This window comes from Nanorana parkeri, unplaced genomic scaffold (assembly GCF_000935625.1).
Source record: "Nanorana parkeri isolate BGI_ZX_2015 unplaced genomic scaffold, ASM93562v1 scaffold243, whole genome shotgun sequence".
In the NCBI taxonomy this organism is placed as follows: Eukaryota; Metazoa; Chordata; class Amphibia; order Anura; family Dicroglossidae; genus Nanorana; species Nanorana parkeri.
Genome location: NW_017306511.1, coordinates 5,985 through 31,307, shown reverse-complemented (window position 1 = coordinate 31,307; position 25,323 = coordinate 5,985). Strand labels below are relative to the sequence as shown.

Genomic DNA, 25,323 nt, shown 5'->3' with positions numbered 1-25,323 from the left:
AGAAAACCACACGATGCACTTACCATCACTTGCTAATGGAACCCCAAACGCAGCAGGCAAAACTTGTATCATTGCCCATGTATCGACGCGTAAAAAAGGCACCGTAACCGAATGCATGAAGCTTGCATCTCAAACTGCTGCATGAGCTTGTTTGCTGTGTGTAGAGAAACCCATAGATATAAATATGCTGATACACAGCAAAATGCGCATACGGTAAATGGAACACACTTTCACATGTGCTGCAATTGTGAACACGGCCTAAATGTCTGAGACCTGTGTTTATGTAAAGAGAAGATAATGATATCTTCTCTCCAGCTCTTGTGTTCTCTCCCTGGAGCATCCTGTTGATGTTTTGAGTCCCATGTTTTCCCATCTGCCACCGCAGTAGTGTGATTCAGGAATGTCCATGGAGAACGAGTGTGGTGACTTTACTGCACTTGTAGCCCATTGAATACCTTTTCCAGCCACATAACAAAAGTTCCGTACCCCCTGTAGGGACCTGGGGCTGGGATGTAAACAATGCAAGATACATACTGATTTGTGGTTGCAATGCTTTCCAGATTACAATGCAAACGTTTTAATAAATGCACATTTTTTAAATCACATTAATGAGTGTATTTATGACATGTTTGCATAAGGTGGACTATGCCTTTTTAATATAGGAGTGGACATAATAAATATGGAGCCAGCTTGTCCAATCCAGGAGCCAGCAGGATTTTTTTTTTTTCTTGGGTGCCAGCTCCATTGACGGCAACTAAAAGACGCTTAAATTGGACACCAGCTGTAATTTTTAAAGAGCATTGGCGACCTGGCTCCTGGGATATGTCCAGCCCTGCCTTTAAATATTTCTCACCATCTGTTACTTGGCTCCTATGAATGTGTTTTAAATGAGGCACGGCTGTTCATGTAATTAAAGCGTTGTGCTTTTAAACTAAAACAAAATGTACCCAAGCATCATTAGAAATGAATGAATGTTGTGCTGTTTGTGTAATGGAGCCTAACTGGATGGGTCTGTTCTCTCAGAAATAAGTGTTTCAGGGCTAGTTCACAGCACAAATAGTGCGCTCCGGGCCGATTTGGTGCCGGAACGCACTGCATCGCATCCTGATCGGCTCCCTGTGTCCACGGGTAGAAGGGGGCATGGCGGTGCATTGAAGTCAATGACACCGCAACCACGCCGACCGGCCGCAGTGCGCTTGTCCGCACCCTAACGCGTGGCACATCAATGCCTGCGTTCTGGTCCGGTGCAGTCAGAAAATATGCTGCATGCACTATTTTTTTCCTAACCGGAGCGCAGGCATTGATGTGCCACACGTTCGGGTGCCTGGCGATCGCACTACGGTCAGGAGGGCGTGGCTGTGGTGCTATTGAATTCAATGCACTGCTACGCCCTTCCCGCCTCTAAACACAGGGATCTGGCCTAGATGCGATCCAGTGCTTTCCGGAACCAAATCGGGCCGAAACGCACTGTTTGTGGTGTGAAATAGCCTTAACAGTTGTGTTCTCTGATTTGTAAACCAAGCTATTCATAAAGTGTGTCGTAGACACTCATTCGGAATCTGTCTCCTGTCCGTGCAACAAATGGCGCAATTTGCGACCAGATTCTGTCGGTAAGGTGTAATATGAATAGGTTGTAGAATTGCTGCATACAGAATTTCTCCACAGATCAAAACTTTGCCATGTGTGACACACTTCACTCCAGAAGTTTTATTTTCTTTATGACCAATACAGTGGTATTTCTTAATGAATTTGTCCCAGCCACTACCTTAAAAAAAACTACCTGAATTTGTTGCATGTGTAAATGGCAAGAAAACATTGCACTGCTTTCATGAATTTGGCGCAGGACTGATAGTGATAATGCCAGAAAAGTGTTGGAAATTCTTTATTGAATCACCTTCGTAGGGAGTTTCAAGAATGAGTGCGTTGGGTGGACTGTAGGGCTTGTTTACACCATGTCCATTGAGCTGCGCCACACTGATGTCGTCATGTCTAATGCAGATCACCTGCAGTAGACGTGAGGACGCTGTGAGACGTACCACAGCTGGAGCAGAGGAAGAGAGGGGAGCACTGGTTGTCGCAGGACTGAGGATCACATGAGCAAATCTTCTTTATCCCAGTCTGTAGACCAAAATGAGTAGTTAACCCTTGCAGTGCGAGGGTAGCCCCACTGGAAGAGTTAAGTGTAGTACTAGCTGCAGTTCCTCTTTAAGTTCTATGGGAAATGTGGTAGTGTGAATTGAGCCCATTAGAAGCCAAGCTAATTGGAGCATGGAAAAGGCAGCCAGCGCAGCCCCAACGCACCAGCCTAAGGCCTCGTTCACGCTACTAACAGCAGGCCCGTATAGATCCGTATCGGGCCGCCCCTGGGATGGACAGGTGCTGTTGTTTGATTGCACGCAGCAGCCTGTTTATCTCTATGGGAGTACGCGGCCATACGCTCACCCGAACTGCACGTCTGTGTGGGTGTCCCTGCTCGGACGCAGACAGGATCCATCCTGTCCGCGTACAAGTATGGACACCCGCATGGACGTACAGTTCGGGTGAGCGCACAGCTGCGTACTCCCATAGAACAGGCTGCTGCGTACAATCACACACAGCACCTGTCCTTCCTGGGTGCTGCCCAATACGGCCATGCATGCAGCACGGATATGTAGTAGTGTGAATGAGGCCTAAAGCTGCTACTTTGTACTGGAAATCCACACTGTGGGGAGAGAATTCTTAGTTCTTTAAAGCCACCCTCATGCCTAGCCTGAGTTCACCGGGTTCAGAGCTCTGTATTTAGCCAGCAATCCGCTACAAGCATTATCCTATTCCAGTCGCTTGGAGCCTTCTGACAATCTGCTTTTCATGTCCTGTGTGTATTGCCTGTTCAGGTTTGCAGTGCACCCTGCTGTTCTAGGGTCATAAACTAAGAAGTATTTCTAGTCTAAATGAGATGCTGCCAGAAAGTATTGGAAGCATCACGCTTGTTCAAGGAACTCCTTGAATACCCTTCAACACAAAAACCAGTTTGTCTGCCTCTACCAGATCCTAGAGAAAGGACATTTCTGCTAAATCCTGGGGGTTATTTCCTGTTGTGACCTTGCTGAAAGACGAGGACATTCCACTTTTATGTCTGTGTGCTTTGTATCAGCGGATGCAGTGTGAGTTATTGCATCTTGGCCTGGATTCAGCACACTCGTGTCTCATGCAGCAAAGGCCTTCGCTTAAATGGAGGAACTTCAATCTCCCTAGCGAAAACTAAATTCAGTCTATGTAATACCTGCCCTTGTATGAGAATAAAAAAAAGATTGCTTACTAGTCCAGGGATAGGCAACCTCGGCACTCCAGCTGTAGTAAAACTACACATTTCATCATTCCTCTGGGAGCCATGCTTGTGACTGTCAGTCTTGGAATGCCTAATGGGACTTGTAGTTCAACACCTGGAGTGCTAAGGTTGCCTACCTTTTTGTTCATGGGGTCCAGCGTTGTTTACCTTGCTTCACTCTGTACTTGAACTGTCATCTTGAGACTTCTAGTATGTGCATGATGGAGATTCTGCACATATGCAGACATGCTCCAGGTCTTCAAGTTCTTTGGACCAGCCTGAGATGTGCTGGATGTCCACTTAGGTGGGTGTTTGGGTGAGGGTTCTGCACATGCATAAACATGCTGCAAGTCTCTGCCATCTCTAATACAGTATTTGGAACAGACCTGCGTGTAGGATTTTGCATCAAAAGGTAAAATGTGTGTGTGGTTGCTGCACAGGAAGAATGCATCTATAAGTCAAAATTTAAAGTGATTTCTGGTCTCTGGAAAACCAGCTGAATTCCAGAAAACAAGTATATACATATCTGGTATTTCCTTACCGTCCTATACAGCCTGAGGATTGTGACTTCTTATACGTGGTTTTCAAAGCCTTTTCCCTCTCTGCTGGTACGACACTAATTTTTGTGGAGTATATAAACCGTTAAGTGTTGCAGACCTGTATTACATAAATCCTAATTTGCATAAGAAGGAATTTTAGTGGAAGGAGTTATACTTTAATAGGCGGCACTTGTCTGGAATGCTGGAGCCAGAACAGAATGTACCAGCAGTGTTGCGTCCTTCTTAACCATTGTCGGAATTATTTGAGCTTGTGTTTACTAGTAGGTCATCAGAAGAATGTGTTGGATTTCAGTGTGACAGTTGATAAAGGATTAGAGTTAGAGGCGGGTTGTCTTTGTTGCGTTCTAGATCAACATCACTTAAAAAGAGATCTTTGTGTCATCTTTTCCATCCAAAATACAAAGGGGTCTTTTAGTTAAAGATGAACTCCATACACTTATTTTTTTTTATTTTTTTTAATAATAAAAAAAATTCTCTAGTAATGACTATTCAGGAAGGCTGCTGGTTAAAAATTACATCAATCAGCCATAACATTACCAACCATCTAATCTTGAGTAGGTCCCCCTTTTGCCAGCAAAACAGCCCTGACCCATCGAGGGATGGACTCCATTAGACCTTTGAAGGTATGCTGTGGCATCTGGCCCCAAGCCGCTGTCAGTAGTAGCAGATTCTTTAAGTTCTGTAAGTTGCGAGGTAGGGTCTCCATGGATTTTACAGCACATGCTCAATTTGGAGGCCAAGTCAACACCTCAAATTCGTCGTGTTCCTCAAACCAGCTATTTTTGCAGTGCGGCAGAGCGCATTATCCTGCTGAAAGAGGGCAATGCCGTTTCCATGAAGTGGTTTACTTGGTCAGCAACAATGTTTATGTAGGTAGTGCATATCAAAGTAACTTCCACATCAATGGCATTACCCAATGATGTAAAGGAAAACATGATTCATCACACCAGGCCACCTTCTCCCATTGCCCTGTGGTCCGGTCTGATGCCCATGTACTCTTTGTAGGCGGTAGACACAGGTCAGCCTGGGCACCCTGACTGCGGCTATGCAACCTCATACACCACAAACTGCACTCTGTTCAGCCACCTTTCTATCGGACCCAGCATTAGCTTCAACTTTATCAGCAATTTTAGCTACAGTAGCTCTTCTATTGGATAAGATTACACAGGCCAGCCTTCACTCCCCACGTGCATCAATGAGCCTTGGCCGCCCATGATGTTGTTGCTGGTTCACTGATTTTCCTTTTTTTTTTTGTGTGGATCCTGACCACTGCAGACTGGGAAAGTCTCACAAGAGCTGCAGTTTTGGAGTTGCTCTGATCACAACTTGGCTAGCTATCACAACTTGGCTCTTGTCAGTTGCTCAAATCTTGATACTTAACCATTTCTTTTCCTGCTTCCAACACCTCAAGGACAAAATGTTCACTTGCTGCCTAATATATCGCACCCACTTCCAGGTGCCATTGTAATGATATAAAGAAAGTAATTAACTCCACCTCTCAGTGGTCATAATAGTTATGACTGATTGGTGTATATATTGATTGAAGCAGGATACTAGAAACAACACTATTTCAGTCACTACAGGGATGAAGAGCTAAGTCAGTGAAGGGGTCTGGTTTTGTACCTGCCCCTTCCTCTCCCCGTCCATTCACAAAAAAGCCTTGTGTCATACCAAAGAATGCATGGTATTCTGTAAATGGGGGAAGTGAGAGGAGGGTGGGTATATGACTGAATCCCCCAAATCCATTCACAAAACACAATTGCAATAAAAGGTGTTCAGTGAGGAGGAGAGGAGTGAGCGGCTATATAACTGGAGTCCTTCACTGTCGCAGCAGCTACTCTTCATCCCCGCAGTGCCAGAAATATAGCGCTATGCATATTCTCCAGCTTCAATCAATGTATAATTTGTACAATAAGTCGCAGCCATCCACACCTAGTATAGTTATTATTAGAGATAACGTATTGTGATTTTATTTTTTTTGTGCTGTTTTTTTTTTTTAAACAAATAAGCCAACTTTTTCTGATTGAAAGCTAATTTCTGCACTAGTATGCAATAAAGGTTTACTATGTAATAAGCTGAGGTGCACCGAAATGGAAATTTTAGAAACTAAACCGAAATAAAAAAAAGTCAGGCCAAAACCGATACCGAAAATGTTTTTTATTTTTTCAATATTTATTTTTATTTATTTTTTACTTTACTTTTAGGGGCTTCGGGGAGATATTAGAGGTCTAAACAGACCCCTGATATTTCCCTTTTTAAAATAGAAAAAGAGATTGAGAACACAAAGTCCTCCAATCCTTTTTTTCTGTGCCCCCTGTTATCAATGAACAGGAATCCTCTGAGTGTTCCTGTTCATTGATAACTTGAGAATATTGTTTACTATAACCACAATTATGAATGAATGGGGGTGATGTAGATCACTCCCATTCATTCATAATTGAGGATATAGTTAACCTACCATATCCTCAATTATGTACAAACACTCAGCGATCACTGAGTGTGTGTACATTGCTTTTCTCTCTGACACGCTGTCACAGGAGGCTGATCGAGCGGTGTAGAGAGGAAAGCCCAGCCTCCTGTGACAGCGCTGTCTCCGCCCCCACACAGCTCTGCCGGACTGTGATAGGCGGCTGAGCGGTGTGGGAGGAGAGACGCCGGCCGCTCACAGCGCACTCGTCCTGCAGCGCTCGGCCGGCTGTCACTTTCTTTTCTCCCGGCTGCAACAGCGTCCAGCGGGGAGAAAAAGCAGGGATGTGCCGATGTATCGGCCGAAACATGCCTCTTTCGGCATTATGCCAAAAGTTCCATTTTCGGCCGATATGTTTCGGCGGCCGATATATCGGTGCATCCCTACTATTAACTGTATTATTTTTGTTGTTTAGGGAGTCGGAGCAGCTAAAACAGTCAATCGGCTCTATAAATAGTTGGCATGCATGTTTAGGAATTGCTTTAATCATTTTATTTTATCCTGTAGATAATGAACCAATCTTTATCCTTCACATATTCTTGGTGTAGTTTTTATCAGATTTATTCCCCCTGTACTGTTTATTAATCCATTCATTGACTTGATCACCAACTAAAATTTTATGATCTGTATGTTGCAGGCAAAATAGAGACTCCGGAGGTTACCATGTCTGCTTTAAACTGGAAGCCTTTTATATATGGAGGATTAGCGTCAATTACAGCTGAATGTGGTAAGTTCTGGGTGATTTACTAGAAGGCAGAACTTTTAGCTTAGTTGATTCATCACTCTGTATTCATTGAAAGCTGGGGGGAAGTATTTATTACATTCGGTTGTGCTGAAAAGGATAGCCTGGGAAATGTGATAGCAGACAAAAAAGGAACTGGCGCACAGTTGCCTGGAAGCCTCCCTGCCCTTTCTAATTTGCTTTCTAAGTTACATGTGCTCATTAGTAACACAAATACTGCAATAAAGTGTTTTTTATTTATCTGTCCCTTCGTGTATGGCTAATTATTGGATTTTTGGGGTAATTTGATTTATTTTTTTGCCCTGGGTCAGCACCCTTGAGTGGTGTGCAGTTACTGTTTACTTTTGCAGTATTTTTGTGTTCATGGAACAATGGCTGAATTGTACTCTTGCATTAACTGGCCTAATAACACACTGATGTTAAATTGTATGACTTTCCAGCAAACATGTCACAATCGTAATGGTTTGTTTTTTTATGTCCCTGGAATGCCCATGTAGTCTGTAAGTCTGTCATTGGTACCCCCTTCAGAAAGATATTTAGCTTGACCTATTCAGCGAACTGATCTAGTTATCTGGCACAGCCAAGGCTCCTGTCCTGTACCGGAAGCTGCTATTGTCCAAGTCCTGGCTCCCAGGCAAATCATACATCTGCAGAAATGTGCAGTGTTGTGCCAACCCCAGAGGTAGCGCTGCTTTTAGGAATCAAAGTGTCGACCCCAAAGCAGTGGATGAGCCTCATGGTTATTGATAACAGCCTCCCTTTTCAAGGTTGAAAGTCCTTCTCCTTTTTTATTTTTTTTTATTTGAGTTTTTTTGTTTCCCCCTAGGCACTTTTCCTATAGACTTGACAAAAACACGGCTTCAGGTGCAAGGACAAGCAAATGATGCAAAATACAAAGAAATCCGCTACCGAGGAATGCTCCATGCACTGGTCAGAATAGGTCAAGAGGAGGGATTTAAAGCTCTGTATTCTGGGTAAGTAACATATTTTTCTATATGTACTCTGGCTGGCTAGATTTATATATCCTGTTTTTCCAGAGACGAGAAGGAGGTGTATGCAAATATTGAAAGGAATGTTTAGTTGGCATTCCCATGTATGATGAGGGACACAAAGTATTCCAGCAAGAGGGTCGGGGAAAAAGCCAATCAACATGCATTTTCAAAAGGCTTGGTCTGCAATGGCAGCTTCCCTGCTTCTTGCATGACACACATTTCCTTTTAATCACTTGAGATCCAGCACTCCTCTCCTATAGGGCTTAGCAGCTTTCTGGGTTTTCCTGGACACAAATTGGCACGATAGGGAACTCCTATTTACAATCCCTAATATTCTCATTGACATTGCACTATCTAGTTGTTGGAGGGACTTAATGTGGATTCTGGTTTTCTGACACAATACCTGAACTTTTTTATGAATCTTCAGAACATCACAATATTCATGTATGTTGTATATCTCTGATCTGTTTAGGGTTTATTTGTCACCCTATGTTTGTTTGTTCTGTCTTTTGATTATCAGGAGGCATTCTTTACTCCCAGGTCCAACATTTAGGCTGGGTTCACACCTAGGCGTTTTTCCGCGCTGTCGTACTCGCGGAAAAACGCTCAAACAGGGAAATGTCATTATTTTCAATGTGCATGGTTCCCATCTGGGCGGTTTTCCACGAGTACGAATGTGCGGGAAACCGCCCTACGCCCAAAGAAGTACATGTACTTCTTTGGGGCGTTTTGGTCGGGCGGTTCTATTGGGATACAGCCAAGTACCCCTCGGAAACGCGCGGTTTTTTTACCGCGAATCGCGGTAAAAAAAAGCGCGAAAAACGTGCATATTCAATCCGCCTAGGTGTGAACCCAGCCTTATGACCCCCCCTCCCCCTCTAACAACAGCTTTCTCTTGCTTTAACTGACAAACTGTCATGTTGATTAGTATTGCTTCTGACCTGAAGAAGAGAGGTTCACTCTCAAAAGCTTGTCTTTTATATATTTTGTTAGTCTGAAAAGAAAGGTATCATTGCACACTGCAATACTACGTTTTTGTGTGTGTTAAACGTCCTACAATATTGGACAGGTAGACCATATCACTAAAATGGTCATATGTATTATGAGAGTGTAGAAACTGTATATTTGTGTTGTGGTTTTCAGTCATTTTGTAGAAAAGTTCATAATACTTTTGTTTGTTGTGAGTAGCCAGACACGTGGATGTTATTAGAAGTCCTTTCTCCCGGAGAATACCTCCCTATTTATACAGATTACAAAATCTTCAGAGCAATGTACAAACACTACTGAACCTTCACCTAAATCCACATGCTTGTCTGGAGATCTCAGTACAGTCCTGTTGGAACTAAATTATGCAAAGCTAGCAGAACACTTAATAAATTCAGCCATTCCCATAATTTTTCTTAACCTACTGAAAACATATAAATCCTATGTTGTATATACTGCCATATTCCCTATCTGCTAAACAAATCTTTAGCATTAATTCAGTGTGGCTTTGCAGATCATACACTGTTTTTTTTTCTTATGTCTGTTCATTTCATGTCGGCTCATTTACAATGGGGACAGGTTGTAACCTCCTACAAGTTTTCATTGCTGCCTCTGCCGTCGTTGGGTAGACCTCGTGCTAAAGGTTCGAGAACCCACCACTGATTATACTATCAGTATATTTTGTATAATCTCTCCTTTACAATAAAATGTTTAATAAGACTAAGGATTTCCAGAGTGCTGTGGGCTTTATCATTAGTGACTGCTTTTGAGGCTTTGTCTGTCTGAAACTGTGCCCAGCTGTATAAGGGACGAGTCACAAGTGACTAAATTGTTAACCAAACTCTTACCAGGGTTTAGATCAGAGTCTGTAAAACACGACAAGGAGCCTAAAGCTTTACCTCCACCCTCAAAAGCGGAAAGCAAAGTATTACCGGTAACTATCCAGTTAAAGATTTACCTGACAGAAACATATATGGAGAGAAGTATCTGTGATGTGATTACCACCAACTTGACCACTTTAATTTTTTTTAGACTGATTGGTTTTAAAGGGTATTTCCAATTATGCAGCCAAATTAGGACAACACTTTATTATTATTTATTTTTAGATTTGTTACATGTTCCCATACACATCATATAGCTTTACAAATTGTTGCTTACCATTTTGCTTGCTGTTTTCTGAAACTCCAAAACCTGAAGTTTTTCCATTTGCTGTAATTTCATGGAAGGGGTCGGGGAGTTTAGTGTTAACCATATTTAACCCTATTTATACTGTGCTGGCAGATCTTAGTTGTAAACTATATTTGAACAGTGTCCTAACAAAGGGTTAACGTTCTAAATACTTGGCTTCTAGCATTGTATGGTAATGAGGGGAAACTTGCCTTGGGGACAGACTTGCTTTGAAACTGTTCGGAGTAGCCTGTGGTCTGCCCAAAGGCCTGCTCCAAATAAATATTTAAAACCTAAGAATCCTTTTTAAATTATTTTTTAGTTAAAATATTTTTCCATATGATGTGTGCATGGGAACACCCACACACCCACCCCACACACCCACGTGTATGTATGCGTTTTCTCAATTTGGACTGCAAAAGTGGAAATACGCTAAGCTTTTTAGCCTCAATTCTGTGTCCAGTTGATGATTATAATCTTGGTCTTTGTACATTACACTCTATTTGCTTGAGAGTGTTCTAGCTGTGTAAGATATGATTTGTTGAAGAGATGGCTAAATGCCAGGGTAGCAAAAAGATTTATTGCCATCAATGAATGAGGTGCTAATCCTGCCGGTAGTGTCACAGAAGCAAGTTCTTCTTAAAAAGCAAATGTCTAAGTTTTTCTTTTTTCTTTTCCTGCATAGGATTGCACCAGCAATGCTTCGCCAGGCATCATATGGAACTATTAAAATCGGCACTTATCACAGCCTGAAGAGATTATTTGTTGATCGCCCTGAAGGTATGTATAAAGCTTTTAGGTCTGTCAAACAACTCCCATGTTTGAGTCTAATGATGTAAGATCCTAAGCACGCAGAAAATAGCTGAAATATTTAGGAAAATATACTGATGTAAAAAGGGTGCATCTAGTTATTTTGCTGCAGAGGAGTTTTATAATGTTGTTCACTCTTTTAGGGCTTGAGGCTAATGCAGGGGTGGACAAATTTAATATGAAATTCAGGAGCCAGTCTGTCCAATCCTGGAGCCAGCAAGATTTTTTTTTTTTTTAGGAGCCCACTCCATTGATTACAACAACTAGCCAGAACCTCAAAAGTTAAGCATCAGCTGTCATTTTTAAGAACACAATAGCTACCTGGCTCCTAGGATTTGTCCAGCCCTGCCCTAATGTCCTTATCCCCTATCCTTAGATATGTTGTTGTACTGTAGATTAAGTAGGAAGACCTCATGAGATGTCCACTCGTACCTTTTTTATCAGCTCTGTCCTCAAACCCCTGTGTAAGCATTTGGCTTTCGGAACAAGTGAGGTCAATACTGAAAACATAGAAACAGGCAGCTTATGGAGCTGCTATACACCTTCAGTCTTGCTTTGTGTAGTGTATTTTTAAGATGGCCCTGATCTGCATGATGTACATTTATAAATTTGTACGTGCTCATAGGTGAAGAAATATTGCCTATTTGGATGATGGAGGTTCCCTTTTAAGTCCTCTAGCTCAATCCAGAAGAGCTCTAATTTTAGTTGTATCTATTTTGTACTGCTGATCTGTGTTTTAATTGATGGGGCCTTGCTTATGCAAGGGAATTAAAGGTTGTATAACAGGAGCACCTGATATGTAAATAACTGCTGAGAACTTGCAAAGCACTGTACACAGAAGAGCATTTTTGTTTAGTAAAATAAAACCATCTGACCTAATATTCAGGCATACTGAAACCCTGTTATGTAGTGCTAATTTTACACTAAAGCGATCTGCTGTGGTGCATCATGCCTTGCACTCTACTGCCTTTTATAGCTGGTGTGTTGCCATGCATTGTGGCAATGTGTTAGCATGTGCGGTTTAGCATTTGTTGCCAAAATGCACAATTGTGAATAGGCCCCCAGAACACATTTTTAAATGCATATTACTCACACTTTCAGATTAACTTCAGTGAGTTTTTTTTTTTTTTTTTTTTCCTTGTTTTTCTTGAACTTTTTTTTTTTCCCTTTCATTCCTATAGATGAGACGTTGGTTCTTAATGTTTTTTGTGGTGTCTTGTCTGGAGTGGTTTCCTCATGTATTGCCAACCCTACAGATGTTTTAAAGGTAATGTTTCATTGGCTGAAGTGCATGTATTGTATAGCAAAGAACCTTTTGTGCGATTGGGGTAGCCCCACCTCCCCCTTTTTTATTCTTTTTCCTTCTCTTTACTGAAAGAAATGGGCCACCCATTGCATCATATTAGGTGATTGATTGTGAAAGTGCACAAAAGCCACTTCTAATTTTATTTACATCTATTAATTGCAATCGGTGGGGACCTTTTGCCAGCTTCTGCTAGTATCGCAGTGACAACTGTAGCATAGGTTGCAGTTTTTCAACTGAAATAAATGTAACTGAAATATTTTTGTGGGTCTAATTATTAGCCCTTCATTTTATCATAGGTATAAAGTATTATACATATTTACATTTCTTGGCCCAAAGTAAGTATTAGGGATGCGCCGATACCGAGTATTTGGGCGAGTCATACTCGTACTCACCCAAATGCTCCCATTGCTGGAACTTCCGATATCAGGAAGCTGGGCGGCAAGGCAATTACACGCTGCCCGGCTTCCTGATTGGCTGGGAAGCCGGCTCCATGCGCCCTAGTCACCTGGTGATGAGGGATCAGGAAGCTGGGCGGCGAGTCATTACACACCTCTCGGCTAATCGGGAAGCTGGGCGGCATGTCATCACAGGCCCGCCTGGCTTCCTTCATGTGACTTCCAGTATTCGGTATCGGCGAGTACCGGAGAAAAAAAATATATCGGTACTCTTCCACGAAAAACCGGTAATGGTGCATCCCTAGTAAGTATGCATATGTTATAAACCAGTATACTTGAAACAAATTCCACAGGAGCTTAAGAGCCCATTCACATTATTGCCATAATATGCTGCAATGAACTTTACATGTTGGTGCGCTGCTTTACCATTCATTGTGAAGGGCATCCCAATGCACCTCTAAAACACATATGTGGTGTCCTGTGCACTGCTATAAAATCCTGCCCTCCCTTTTTTTTTTCTCCCGCTGCATTTCGGCCCATTCATTTTGAATGGGCTGTTTTTATTGCAGCACAAAGTGTCCTCATGTGTGTTTACAACAGTGTTGGGGTGTGAATGGGCCCTAAAGAAATAATTTACATGGCTCTGCACCTTATCCTAAAATGAGAAACAAACTCCTCTTGGAAGAGATGTATTGTAAAGAAGAAGGCCATTCTATATTTATATTTGTTGTTTTTATGTAAGCCAACTAATTCAAGCCATTACTTTGAAAAATTGTACATCCATTTGCTATCTTTAAAGGGTTCAGCACACTGGTTAAATCAGAACAGACGGTGCTGTGTTTACTTTGTATTTAACATGTGACGGATGTGTGGAGTGGGAGTGATGAGGACATTGTTCATAATACAGGCGCTGAGCACGAGGAACTGGTGTGAAGTGTAATGTGCCTTCTAGTTCATGTTTTTGTATACTGTCAGAAGCAGGGCAGAGTTCAGGGAGACCCATGTGGGAGCACAGTGGACAGAATATATTATATTCATACCAAACATATGTTGCTTCATCTCAGATGCCTGTATTCCTATAATAGGAGACGAGAATACTTGGCAGTCTGCCTGAAATGGGAGAACATGGATTTCTGTACTACTTAAAATAACAACTGACATATAGACTATTTGACTTAACCTATACACGATGTACTGTTCCTGACTGGTGGGAATTTAGGATGCAAAAATTGTTTTGGGAACTGTATCTGTTCCCTTATCTGAGGGCCAGTCTTGTACAGCACTTGCTGTGTTTGGCTATTAATAAATCTGTACTAGCTCTGCTGTTTAGCTGGACTATAAATAGTGGAACACATCATGCTGTACAAATCATAGATGGCTCAGATTAAGGCCTGTGCTGGATAAAACCTGAGAGCTTGGATGGGGATGGTTACTGGTTTTTATGAGCCTGTTTTAAAGCAGATGTAAAGCGTCTTCCCCCAAAAGATTGCCGATTTGCTAGGCTTTCTATGGTAGAAGGGACTGTATGTCGCTTCTGTCTGACTGTCGGCAAATGGTGGGGTTTTTTTCTGTTTCTGCTCTAGGGTGCGCAGCTCAGCGCATAGACCCAGCATGCCGAAACAAAGTAACTTGCATGTGCAGGAAGTACATTGTGCAGGCTGGCCAATCAGGAGGCAAAATATGGCAGACCCAAAAGAAGAAAGCAGCGCCAGGAAGGGAGGAGCGAAAGAAAGTCTTTCTTGAGGGGGCCTTTTTTTTCGCTTTAAGCTCTGGTTCACACCTGAGCATTTTATAGCTTGTAGCTCAAAGCTCCAAAATGCTCAAGAACCAAAATGTTAGCATTTTTCAAGGCTTAACAACCATCTCCTCCCCCTAGTGCTAGCTTTCATTGGCCTAAAACAAAAATACTCAAAACTGAATTTTTAACCTGAATTTAAGGGAATCTGTCATGAAACATTGCTGTGGCCATTTCAGACCTCGTTCTGGGAATACAGTTTGCCTGGCTCTTATCCTGACCCTCTGTCTTCCATGTGTTTATCAATACTTGAGACAGCATTATTTTGCAGAAGAAACTGCAGTTCTCTGGCGCTGGTGAAGCCTAGCATCCCATGGAAAATTATTGTTTTAAGTTTTCCCTGGGACAAATGTGCTTTTAATTGACACGGCTTTTGATTGTGTATTAATTGATTCATATTCTTTTTTTTTTGATATTTCATATTATAAAGTTTTAATTACATCTTTACAAATTGTATCCACTTCTGTATATTGATGATGTGGTGAAAAAACACACACTGCCAGAGCTGTCGTTTGTTTACCTTTTTTAAAAAAAAAACACTTTATTGCTTGTGTATAATGCATATAGTATAATGTATATAGTGTATAATGTGTGAATGGGACCACAGTCTCTTTTGTGTATCACCATTCATAAAACACATGTAACTGCAATTTGCAAATGTCAGTCCAGTGTGCAGAGTTCATTATTGTACCTTACCCATTTCACTTTTCCTGCCACAGATAAGAATGCAGGCACAAGGAAGCACATTTCAAGGGGGAATGATTGGGAACTTTATCAGCATTTACCAGCAGGAAGGGACCAGAGGACTGTGGAAGGTGAATTATTTGTCACTAGTTGATGGCATGTGATTGACCCAGCTGTTTTAAGATGAGTGAGTAATGTGTTGCATCTGTGCCATTTTCCAGGGAGTGTCGCTCACTGCACAGAGAGCAGCTATAGTAGTAGGTGTGGAGTTACCCGTGTATGATATCACCAAGAAACACCTCATCCTGTCTGGACTGATGGGAGACACCATGTTTACACACTTTGTGTAAGTGCTCAGGTTCCGTTATTGTTGTGAGGTGTATATAATGTGAATGATTTAAGTTCTATAAATATTTGAGTAGACGGTGCTGTGTGTTTTTTATTTAAGGCTCCACTCCGGGCACAAGACGAACAAAAATCCTTAGTGGTCAGCCCAGTCCCTGCAAGGGTTAAATGATAGGCCTAGAGGGTACAAGAAGAGATTACTTGCCTTTTACCTGCAACCTCCCTGCTGCAGCTTTCTCGTGGTCTCCAGGCTGTGGGTGGTTCCTCAGTGTCATCATGTACAATGCAGGGCTATTAACCCTGTATTGTATGTAGAGGTAGCCTGCTGGAGTGAGGCAAGTATTGCTCTTTCTTGCACCCCTAGACTTAACCAGCAGTTAACTCTTACATCAGAGTTGGCCTTTAAACTGCTTTGTGTTACTACACATTTATTCGTATTTTAACATGTATTGCCCCAAAAATGTGTTTTGTTTTTTTTTTTGTTTTTTTTTCCAATGCGATGTGTGAAAATAGTTGCCTTGCATTGGGTATATTTCAACCCTTAACAATGCTTACGTGGCTTGCAAAAACCTTATTCCTGTTATTTACTGCATGAGAAATATTCTAGGGATTAGTGTACTGCTGTATAGGTTGTTCCCCCAATATGAGGTTTCTATTAGATGTTATGCAACTGTCTAAAATAAAATAAAAATATCGGAGGCTTTCTGTGTATATACTATTCTGTTTTTTGCTCTGAGAACAGGTAATAGTTTTATTTTGCATGTTCTCCCATTTTCTTTTTATAAAGGAGACAATATAATGCCGAGCCCTATAGTCTGGAGGGCAGTATGAATGCTAAATAAGCAAAATGCAATCATCAAATTCTTCTTCTTCTTCTTCCTGGCTATTGTAAACATTTGTTTGATTATTGAGGTATTCTTTCATTTAGGTCCAGTTTTACATGTGGATTGGCGGGAGCTTTAGCATCCAATCCTGTGGATGTTGTTCGCACACGTATGATGAACCAAAGTGCCATCTGTGATGGGTCAAGCTACAAAGGCACTCTGGATTGTCTGCTGCAGGTATGTAGTGCTTATTTCAGTGGGGGTGTTTTTTACCATGTGCCTTGCATATAAATTGGTTCCTGGGGAACTTTTCTGTGAAAAAAAACTAAACTTGGGCCCATTTTAATAATCCCAAATGTTTTGGGGCCTTCTATAAATCCATTATTGACATTGTTTTGAACGTACAAAATAGCAGAGATTTCACACTCTGTTTATTATCATTTTAAAGGCACAGCCCACCTATTTGCAAAAAATGTACAGGGTTATTCACTAAAGCGTGAAGAGTTTGGAGAAGGCAGGAGAAGTGAACAATCTAGGACAACATAGCTGAACTGGAAAGTAAGCTGAATTGGATGATTTTTCCAGTTCAGCTATGTTGTCCTAGATTGTTCACTTCTCCTGCCTTCTCCAAACTCTTCCTCCTGTTAGTAAATGCACACACATTGGCATAATAGAAATGAGGCCTGCAGAGCATTGCAAAGGAGATCAACATGTCATAGGTGCAATGCACAGGTTCTTGTAGTGTTACACCTGCCCCAGGTCTGTACAAAGGTATGGACCTTCTGTTATGAGGCAAGATAAGTGCTGGCTGGACTACATTTGCTGTGACGTCTGGTTGCCAGTGGGACTTGTATTTTCATCTATCCCGGGGAATGGATGACGTGGCTGTGCGGGCAGAGTCACAAACCGCCACACCAAGTTAAAAATCAATCAATCAATCAATGTACAGTAAGAAGCAGCCAGGTAAGGAAGTTGGGCATTTTGGTTTAGGGCGCAGCCATGCTTCACTCTAAATATAGATGTAATCTAAAGCATGGTCTAAAAAGCTGCATTATCCTTTTTAATGTCTATTTTTGTGCTGACACATGGTGTTTTTCTTTTCAGACCTGGAAGAATGAAGGATTCTTTGCTTTGTACAAAGGATTTTGGCCAAACTGGTTAAGACTGGGACCATGGAACATTATTGTATCCTTTTTACTATTCACACTCCGTTTTAATGTTTGTTATATTTGCTGTCTTATAAGCAGTTTATTTAATGTTTGTTGGGGGGTCTGTGTGCCCATTGGAGAGATTTCCCCTCGCTTCTGTCCCAGTGACAACACAGAAAGCGAGGCTTAATCTGTTCAGGAACATAATGCCACTAAACTGTTCAGCTCTTCAAAAATCTGATGAGATACAGTATTTGATTTTCTCCCCAGTCTATCAAAACTAAAAAAACAACAAAAAATACTTTATACTGCCGACACCGGTACATATAGCTGTCACTAACGCAGTTCATTGTACAAAGTTTTTTTATTTTATTTTTTACAATGAACTGCAGTAAAGTCTGTGGCACTGAGTGACCGCTGTATGTAGTTTTGTCACTACACTGTGGGTGGTAGAGGCAATCGGACCTCGGTTCGTAAGGCGGGCGTTCGCAAGTCCGGGACTGCCTGTAACCAAATTTAGACTTTAACCTCCCTGGCGGTATGATTATTCAGGATTTTAGGTACCAAAAGCAGTACATTGTTTTTCAAGCAAATATGTTTTACATTGTAGGCCTGTAGTTCTTAGTAAATCCTAGGAATAACTCACCTAAATCTGTCCAAACAAGAGTCCAGTAGACATCCCAGGTATGATAAAGTTTGAAACACAAAATTAAAAAATTATAATATAATAAATTATAAATTCACTTGACTTGGTAAAGAGGGGGGAAAAAGATAGTTTTAATGGGTTAAAGGTGGGTGAGGAAAAAGATTGAAGTACAGTTTTGCTTTAAGTAATGCATGGTTGTGTTTTATTGGTCGTTAGCTTTGTATCCTTAACTCTCTTCAGTTCTTTATTACATATGAACAGCTCAAGAAGCTAAACCTGTGATATGGATGTTATTAAACTGGACAAGCCATTTCAACGCTAAGAACCATCTTGAATTTCAGACCTCTGCACTTCAAACTCTTCTTGATGTCACCAATGAAATGTATCAGGATCTGTTGACATTTAGAGGCCAAATGCCAGACGTCAGTGGGAAAGGCTCGCAGCATGAAATACTTCTGTTGATGAATTGGACTCTGAAGGAACATGCATGTGTTGTGAGCCTAGATGAAGAACCTGCCTGCTAAGATTCCTTTTGTTAAACATAGCTTTTGCTTTTTAAACTCCCTTTGTAGAAGGGGTTCAAAGAAGTTTTGTCCCAACAATGTAACTATTTTTATAGTTGTATATTGCCCATTTTAGTTTATTTCTGCTTAGTTTTTAGAATTTTTTTTATTTTTATTTGCATCCCTTTCCCAAAATAAGAAGCTTAACTGTTACACATCTACTTTCCTAAACTGTGAATACACGTGAATCACATTTGGTGCCCGATTTACATTTTTTAAGCCCCCGTGCACACCTGCAACAGCGCACATGCAGTTTTTTAATCTCGCATGGCAATGTTATGTGTTGTGCGATGCACATGCAAGGGCTAGGTTAACAAATTGAACTGCAGAGCAGCTAACAGTGTCACCCACAATCTTGTGCTATGCGGGAACGTGAGCATTTCTCCATCGCATAGATACGAACAGAGGCTAAGGGCCTGACTGAATCGTACCATGAAAATATGTATACTGTTATATGATCCCATAATTTAAAATTGGCAAGTCTGCCCATCTATATGCAACAGAAGCAGTCATTTGTCTTTGCAGAAAAGAAGGGATACACAGATGCCGGTTTTTCGGTATAGAGTACTGATAGAAAAAAAATATCTCGGGAACTCGTCGATGCCGAGTACTGATGCCAGTACTTTCGCTAGCATGGAGCCGGCGTTTCATTACCTGCTGCCTGGCTTCCTGATTAGCTGGGAAGCCAACTCCATGTCGTTGGCCAGCTTGATGCTGATTGGCTGGGAAGCCAGCTGCCAATCCGCATCGAGCTGGCCAAACAGCATGGATTTGGCTTGCCAGACGTCGAGTCATTACCCACCTCCCGGCTTCCTGATTGGCCTGCTCCATGTTACCTGACGGCACTACCAGTCAGAAGAAGTCTTCCTCTGACTGGAGATTCCGGTATCAGGGCAAGTACGAGTACTCGCCCAAATACTCCATCAGCACCGATACCAGTATCGGTGCATCCCTAAAGAAAAGAATTTCGCAGAGGCTGCTATTGCTGACCTCCTCCTGAAAATGCTAGTTGTCTGGCGGTAGCACTAATATTCCAGCTTCAGTATTTTCCTGAACAAGTTAGCAGACCATGAGTTCTGACTTTACTCAGACACTCCTGAACTGCACACGTGTGGCAGCTGAATGATTCAGAAGATATTGGACTGGACATCTAGCAGTTTGAGGTCGAATATGGCAGCCTCTGGATCTACTTAATGGCAGGCTTTCTTTAAAGAATGCAGCTGGTGTGTTGCAGGGCTAGCAGGACTGCATGCCTCATGCATTCCTGGGAGACACTTTTACCAGTGGGCACCAAAAGTAATTGTTTTTTTACATTGGTTTATGTTGCAGAGTAGCAAACATTGTGAGATTTTGTTCTCAGGCTGTTACAAGTGTCTTTCTTTTTGTATCCCTTCCTGTGCATTTCTACAGAGAGGTGTACTATACACCCCCTTTAAGTATACATATTGAATATTTTCGTATATCTGGATGCATGACCTTTACTGGTTTATGTATCGCTGGAAGTTAACTTGCCGTCTACTTAATTTATTTGAGCTAGCGAATGTATGTTATGAATGCCTATTTGTCCACATTAATGTTTGTGTTTACAAATTAGTTTCTCATGTCCGTTCGTTCTTATTTTGTCCAACTGAGACCATGGTCTGTATCACAACTGACAGGTAGAATTGTATTTTTTATTTTATTAGTGAGAAAGAGTTAGACCTCTTCTAGGTTTTAGTGCTCTGGGTCCCATTAAGGAAGAATACCCCCTTTATTTTCTGTGCCATGTGACCCCCTTTGTCTCTCGAAGTGATAGGGTATCACTGAGGCAATAAGCAAGGGAAAAATCTATCCTTTGTCCATTTATTGCTGGCTTTGTTCTAAATGGACATAAGGGTCAGCTCTACGAAAGTGTTTTTATTGCTGTTTGTTACTCAATCAAAGCTAATTCCCTATCGCGTCTTAAATTGTCCCCCCCCCCAGCTTCCCAATTAGCTGGGAAGCCGTCTTCATGCTCACTCGTCACCTGGTGTCGGAGGCATGGAGCCGACTTTCTGGCCAATCGGGAAGCCAAGGGGTTGGGCGGATTAACGACTCCCCGCCTGGCTTCCTGATTCGCCAGCTTCCCGACCATTCAGGAAGCCGGGCGGTGAGTCCACAGTGCCGGCTTTTTGATTGGCTGGGAAGCCGGCTCCATGCTCCCTCACCAAGTAGGGCATGGAGCCAGCTTTCCGGCCAATCAGGAAGCCGGGGGGTGTGTAAGGACTCGCTGCCTGGCTTCCAGAAACCGGAAGTTCTGGTATCGGGATAGGCATAGGCTACCTCGTACTCTCCCAAATACTCAGTATCGCCATCGCCACCGATACTAGTATCTGTATCGGTGCATCCCTAATGCACAGCATACTTGCCTGCAAAAGCAATCCCCCTCTATTGATGCTCCTTCGCTGGGGCTTAAGAGCCAGTTTTGAGCATAGCATTGATTGCACAATTCCATGTGATTACAGGTTGCTATTACACAACGCACCTAGCTTGCATTGCTGTGCACTGGGTACATTGCATTTTCATTCATTTTAATGACACCCCAGCATAGCTCCTGGCCATCGTGCACTACAATGCGGCCAGTGGGTGCGTTAGTGCGCCATTCAAAAGAATGCCAATTCACGTAGTGCATGGTAATGCACGCTAGGTACATTGTGTGATTCATTAATCCTGGTATTAGCGCTTCATATGTGAACAGGCCCATTATCTTCAACCTGGTCGTCTTCTGGGTTTCAAGTCTTGGGCTGCTTCACTGGCTAGGCCCTGATGATGCATGTGTACAGGAAAAAAAGAATTGCTGGCAGGCACCTAGAAGCTTTTCTGGCAGAAAAGACTTGCACAGTCTCTTCTGGCATAGAAAGCCTGCCAATCGGCAATGGTTAGTTTTGGTTTTTTTTGTACTTCCACTTTAACAAGAGGGCAGAATCTTTCCTATGAGGATACAGACTGCAATTAAAAACGCGGTGTAACCTTTTCCCACTTGATCCAAAATTTAAATTGCGGTTTTGATTGCAGTTAGGCTTTAAAGTGGATAATGTGCCCACTCTCCATTTCTGTAGTTTTTCTATAATTGGTTCAGACCTAGGTCATTTTATAAACCTCATGCTATATTAATTGCATTAAGTAAGTTGTGGTGAATGTGTAAACAATGTCCTCATCTGCCCTCAAAAAGACACATTGATTGTAGTATACATCTGCACACTAATACAGTGGATATTGGTGTCAAGAAGGGAAGTTGTGACACTTCAACCAACGCTCTGTAGTAATGTAGCACCGACTTTGCTGCGTATAATGTAATGTCATTGCTGTGTGACCTGTTGGTACCAAAACAGATCTGTGTAAGTAATTGTGAAGCAGTACATTCCACCGTTAGTTAGTTATTTATTTGAAGGTGACATTTCAGTAGAAGATCTCGAATGTATATTTTTATATTTGTGCACTTGACACTTTGCACTCTCCTGCCAATGTAGATAAGTGATAATATTTTTAAGCCATTGTTGCACTGCTGTGTTGGTTACTTGGACATGCATGTGAATACGCTTTTTGTATTTAGCTGCTACTACAGCATGACATTTTACGGTGCTATGAGCAAAAAGTATGTTTTTAGTTCTAGATGTTACCGCTAAATGTGTGTAAATATGTACAGACTTACTTATTTTTTATTGTTACAGTTGTCTTTTTCATATTTTGTTACACCTCTCTCTCCCTCCTGTACCCCCAATGGCTTTCAAATAAACCTAGTTGATGCTTTAAATTTTGTACACAAGCTTTATATATGCCTGTTACAGACCATTTGAACCCTCTGTATTTAGGCAGTCAAGCAGCATATACCCTTGTGCTGCAGCAAGGGTTAAAATTTCCTTTGCTGGCAGTCCCGTGGAGAGTCAGACCCTATTGCTCTCACACATAAGCAGCAGCCTGGGTCTCCAGTGGTCCCATGTCAGTGGTCAACACCAATCTGTTTAATCTGTTGTACATTTTAACTGTAAAACAATTTCTTTGGCAGTGTATGTGTTTTATATATTTGATCTGCCATATGTGTACATGCTTTCATTCTGCTCTGTGTAGATGGTTTGCTATTAAAATGTGTAAAATACTTGTAGTCATAGTTTTCCTACATATATTATTTTGTAAGTTTAGCATATAAATGGTAAACTAGGGATGCACTGAAATGAATTTTTTTTTTTTTTAGACCGAAAATAAAAATTGTCAGGCTGAAACCGAAAAATGATTTTTATTTTTTCCAACCTCGTCTGTGTAGTAGGAGAGCTTGGCCTCCTGTGACGGCTCTCTCCTACCCACACCACCCCGATCGGCATCCTGAGAGTTCTCTCCTTACGCATTGCCCTGCTCGGCCTCCTGAAACCTCTCCTCCCTGCTGGATTCTCTGTGTCCCCCACCCCTCCCTGCTGCCTCTGCTGACACAGGCGGGGAAGAGCAGTGGGCATCGAAGGGGACACAGACCGGCGCCCAGCAGGGAGGAGAGAAGCGGTCAGGATGCACTGAATTTTTGGCCGCATTGTCATTCGTTATGGTACTATCTGCATTTTGCCCATAGTACCATTTTCGGCCAAAATTTTGGTGCATCCCTTTAGTAAATATTGGTTTGTTTTTTATTAGAGGTCCTTATAGTCCACAACTAGGGATGCAGTGATACTGGTATCGGTGCCGATACAGAGTATTTGGGCTCGTACTCGCCCAAATGCTCAGATACCCCAGATACTGGGACTTCTGGTCAGAGGGAGATCTGACCAGCAGTGCTGTGAGGCAGCATGGACCCGGCTGCCTGGCCAGGGCACGCCATGACCTGCCTGAGGGAACGGAAGCCAGTGTTCTTTTAAAAGAATGCCAGCTTCGGAGGCAATCAGGAAGCCAGGACCCACTGCCGGCTTCCTGATAATCCAGGCCCACGGATGCCGGCATCGGCAAGTATAAAAAAAAAAAATCAATACTCGATACCACAAATACTGCATCTGTGCATCCCTTTCCAAAACTATAATTTGGTTTTGATGGTCATTTAGTGGCATGAATCACCCAATCACTCCATGGGTACCCTTTTGAGGCCTATTCATGCACTAACATCTTAACATTTTATACATTTCTTCTGTTATTGGTGCACTTTGATGTATTTCTAGTTCCCATATGTAAAATGTCAAAACACAAACAGTATAAAAATGTACATAAACGCAATTTCATTTTAAAACATTCTAGAAGGTCTTCTTTACATTGTGAAATCTTAATCATCCTAAGGTCTGGTTTTAACCCTTACTAGCAGGGTCCTCATTTGCTACACATCAAATTATGCTTATAAGGCAATTAAAATGAACCCCTTGGTAGCATGACAGTCGGCTCTACAAGTTTAAACAAGTCCCGGCGGCAAAAGTCACCGGGAGTCTGTTTAAACAGCCCCGATGCTGGCGACGTACACTGTACGTCGTCAGTCACGAAGGGGTTAAATTTAACCCAAACTCCCCAGTTTTTTTTTATTGCTTTGCATAGAGTGTTGGATACTTAGACCACCTGTCAGCTTTTTATGGCCATGTTTCCATTTTGCAAGATTGCCCTAATTTCTATTTGACAGGAAATAAGGAGAAATCTGCTCACAGGGGCAGCAAGAAATCCAAGTTTAGAGTGAGGAAATATTAGAAATGGTCACTATTTTTTTTGTTTTCTGTGTCCGCAGATGTCAAACAAAACACAATGAAAAGAAAAATCTCTCACGGGACATTGACGTCGTATACAATGTGACAGCAAAATCTCCAAGATGGATATACCTAATCGGGGTTGTAATCCTCTATCATATCCAAGCTTAAAAACTATATTGGGAGTGGTTGGGCTTTAAAGTTCCCAAGTACGATATGTTCAGTATTCTGTCTGAATGTAATAAAATCCTGCACTAATATATTCTCTCTCTCTCTCTCTCAAAACATTTAGTTTTTTCTTTTTAAGATCCACCCAGTCTCCCTACCTTACAAGAACTGGAGTGGATCCTTAGTCGGGGGGGTCCAGTGTGGGCTGCTGTGCTGTGATGGAGCTCCATTCATATGTGCATTGCTTCTACAATTCCCTTGCGCACCCTGTAGAGGTGCTGGGAGCCAGAATGTGATGTCACTCCAATCCAGGCACATGAGGGAGCTGTAAGCAATGCACGTATGGATGAAGCTCTCTCGCGGCCATAGCCTCTGCACATCCCACCTCAAGCTGACACTCGGCGCCGGGCAGCATATTTTGGATGGCTGTTGGCATGAGAACTGACAGTGCCGCGCTAGGGGGAGGCAGAGGAGCCTCTCACCTAGAAAAGTGGAAGGCACGCGGCGACCCACTGAACACGGGGCTGCGACCCACTTTTGGGTCACGACCCACCAGTTGAGAACCAAGGACCTAAATGATACCACCCTCCCCTTCTGCAGATCGGGACCTGCTGAGATCTGACAGGCATGGTTTGGCTATTGTTTACACAAAGTGCTCCCTATGTGGGCCACACCTGCACATACCGCCCCATAGACGCATACAGGTGAGGGAGACTTGCAAAACTGGATGTCAACAAACAGTGGCCCTCAGATCTGGGTA

At 42.2% G+C, this 25,323-nt stretch overlaps 1 protein-coding gene across 1 annotated transcript; it reads left to right on the top strand.

The window, feature by feature from the left end:
• The first annotated feature begins 6,962 nt into the window (after positions 1-6,962).
• SLC25A30 (solute carrier family 25 member 30) lies at positions 6,963-18,754 on the top strand. Its single transcript, XM_018556606.1, has 9 exons — positions 6,963-7,061; positions 7,903-8,050; positions 10,905-10,999; positions 12,211-12,296; positions 15,245-15,340; positions 15,431-15,555; positions 16,483-16,615; positions 17,483-17,563; positions 18,413-18,754. Exons 1-9 carry the CDS (start codon positions 6,998-7,000, stop codon positions 18,452-18,454), a joined length of 870 nt encoding a protein of 289 aa, XP_018412108.1. The 5' UTR covers positions 6,963-6,997; the 3' UTR covers positions 18,455-18,754.
• Positions 18,755-25,323: the final 6,569 nt, after the last annotated feature.

Excerpts from the sequence above, each read along its gene's own strand:
- SLC25A30 (XM_018556606.1), top strand. The coding sequence starts at position 6,998 with ATGTCTGCTTTAAACTGGAAGCCTTTTATATATGGAGGATTAGCGTCA. Across the intron at positions 7,062-7,902 it reads GTCAATTACAGCTGAATGTG|GCACTTTTCCTATAGACTTG; the intron begins GTAAGTTCTGGG and ends GTTTCCCCCTAG. Across the intron at positions 15,341-15,430 it reads GGACCAGAGGACTGTGGAAG|GGAGTGTCGCTCACTGCACA; the intron begins GTGAATTATTTG and ends GCCATTTTCCAG.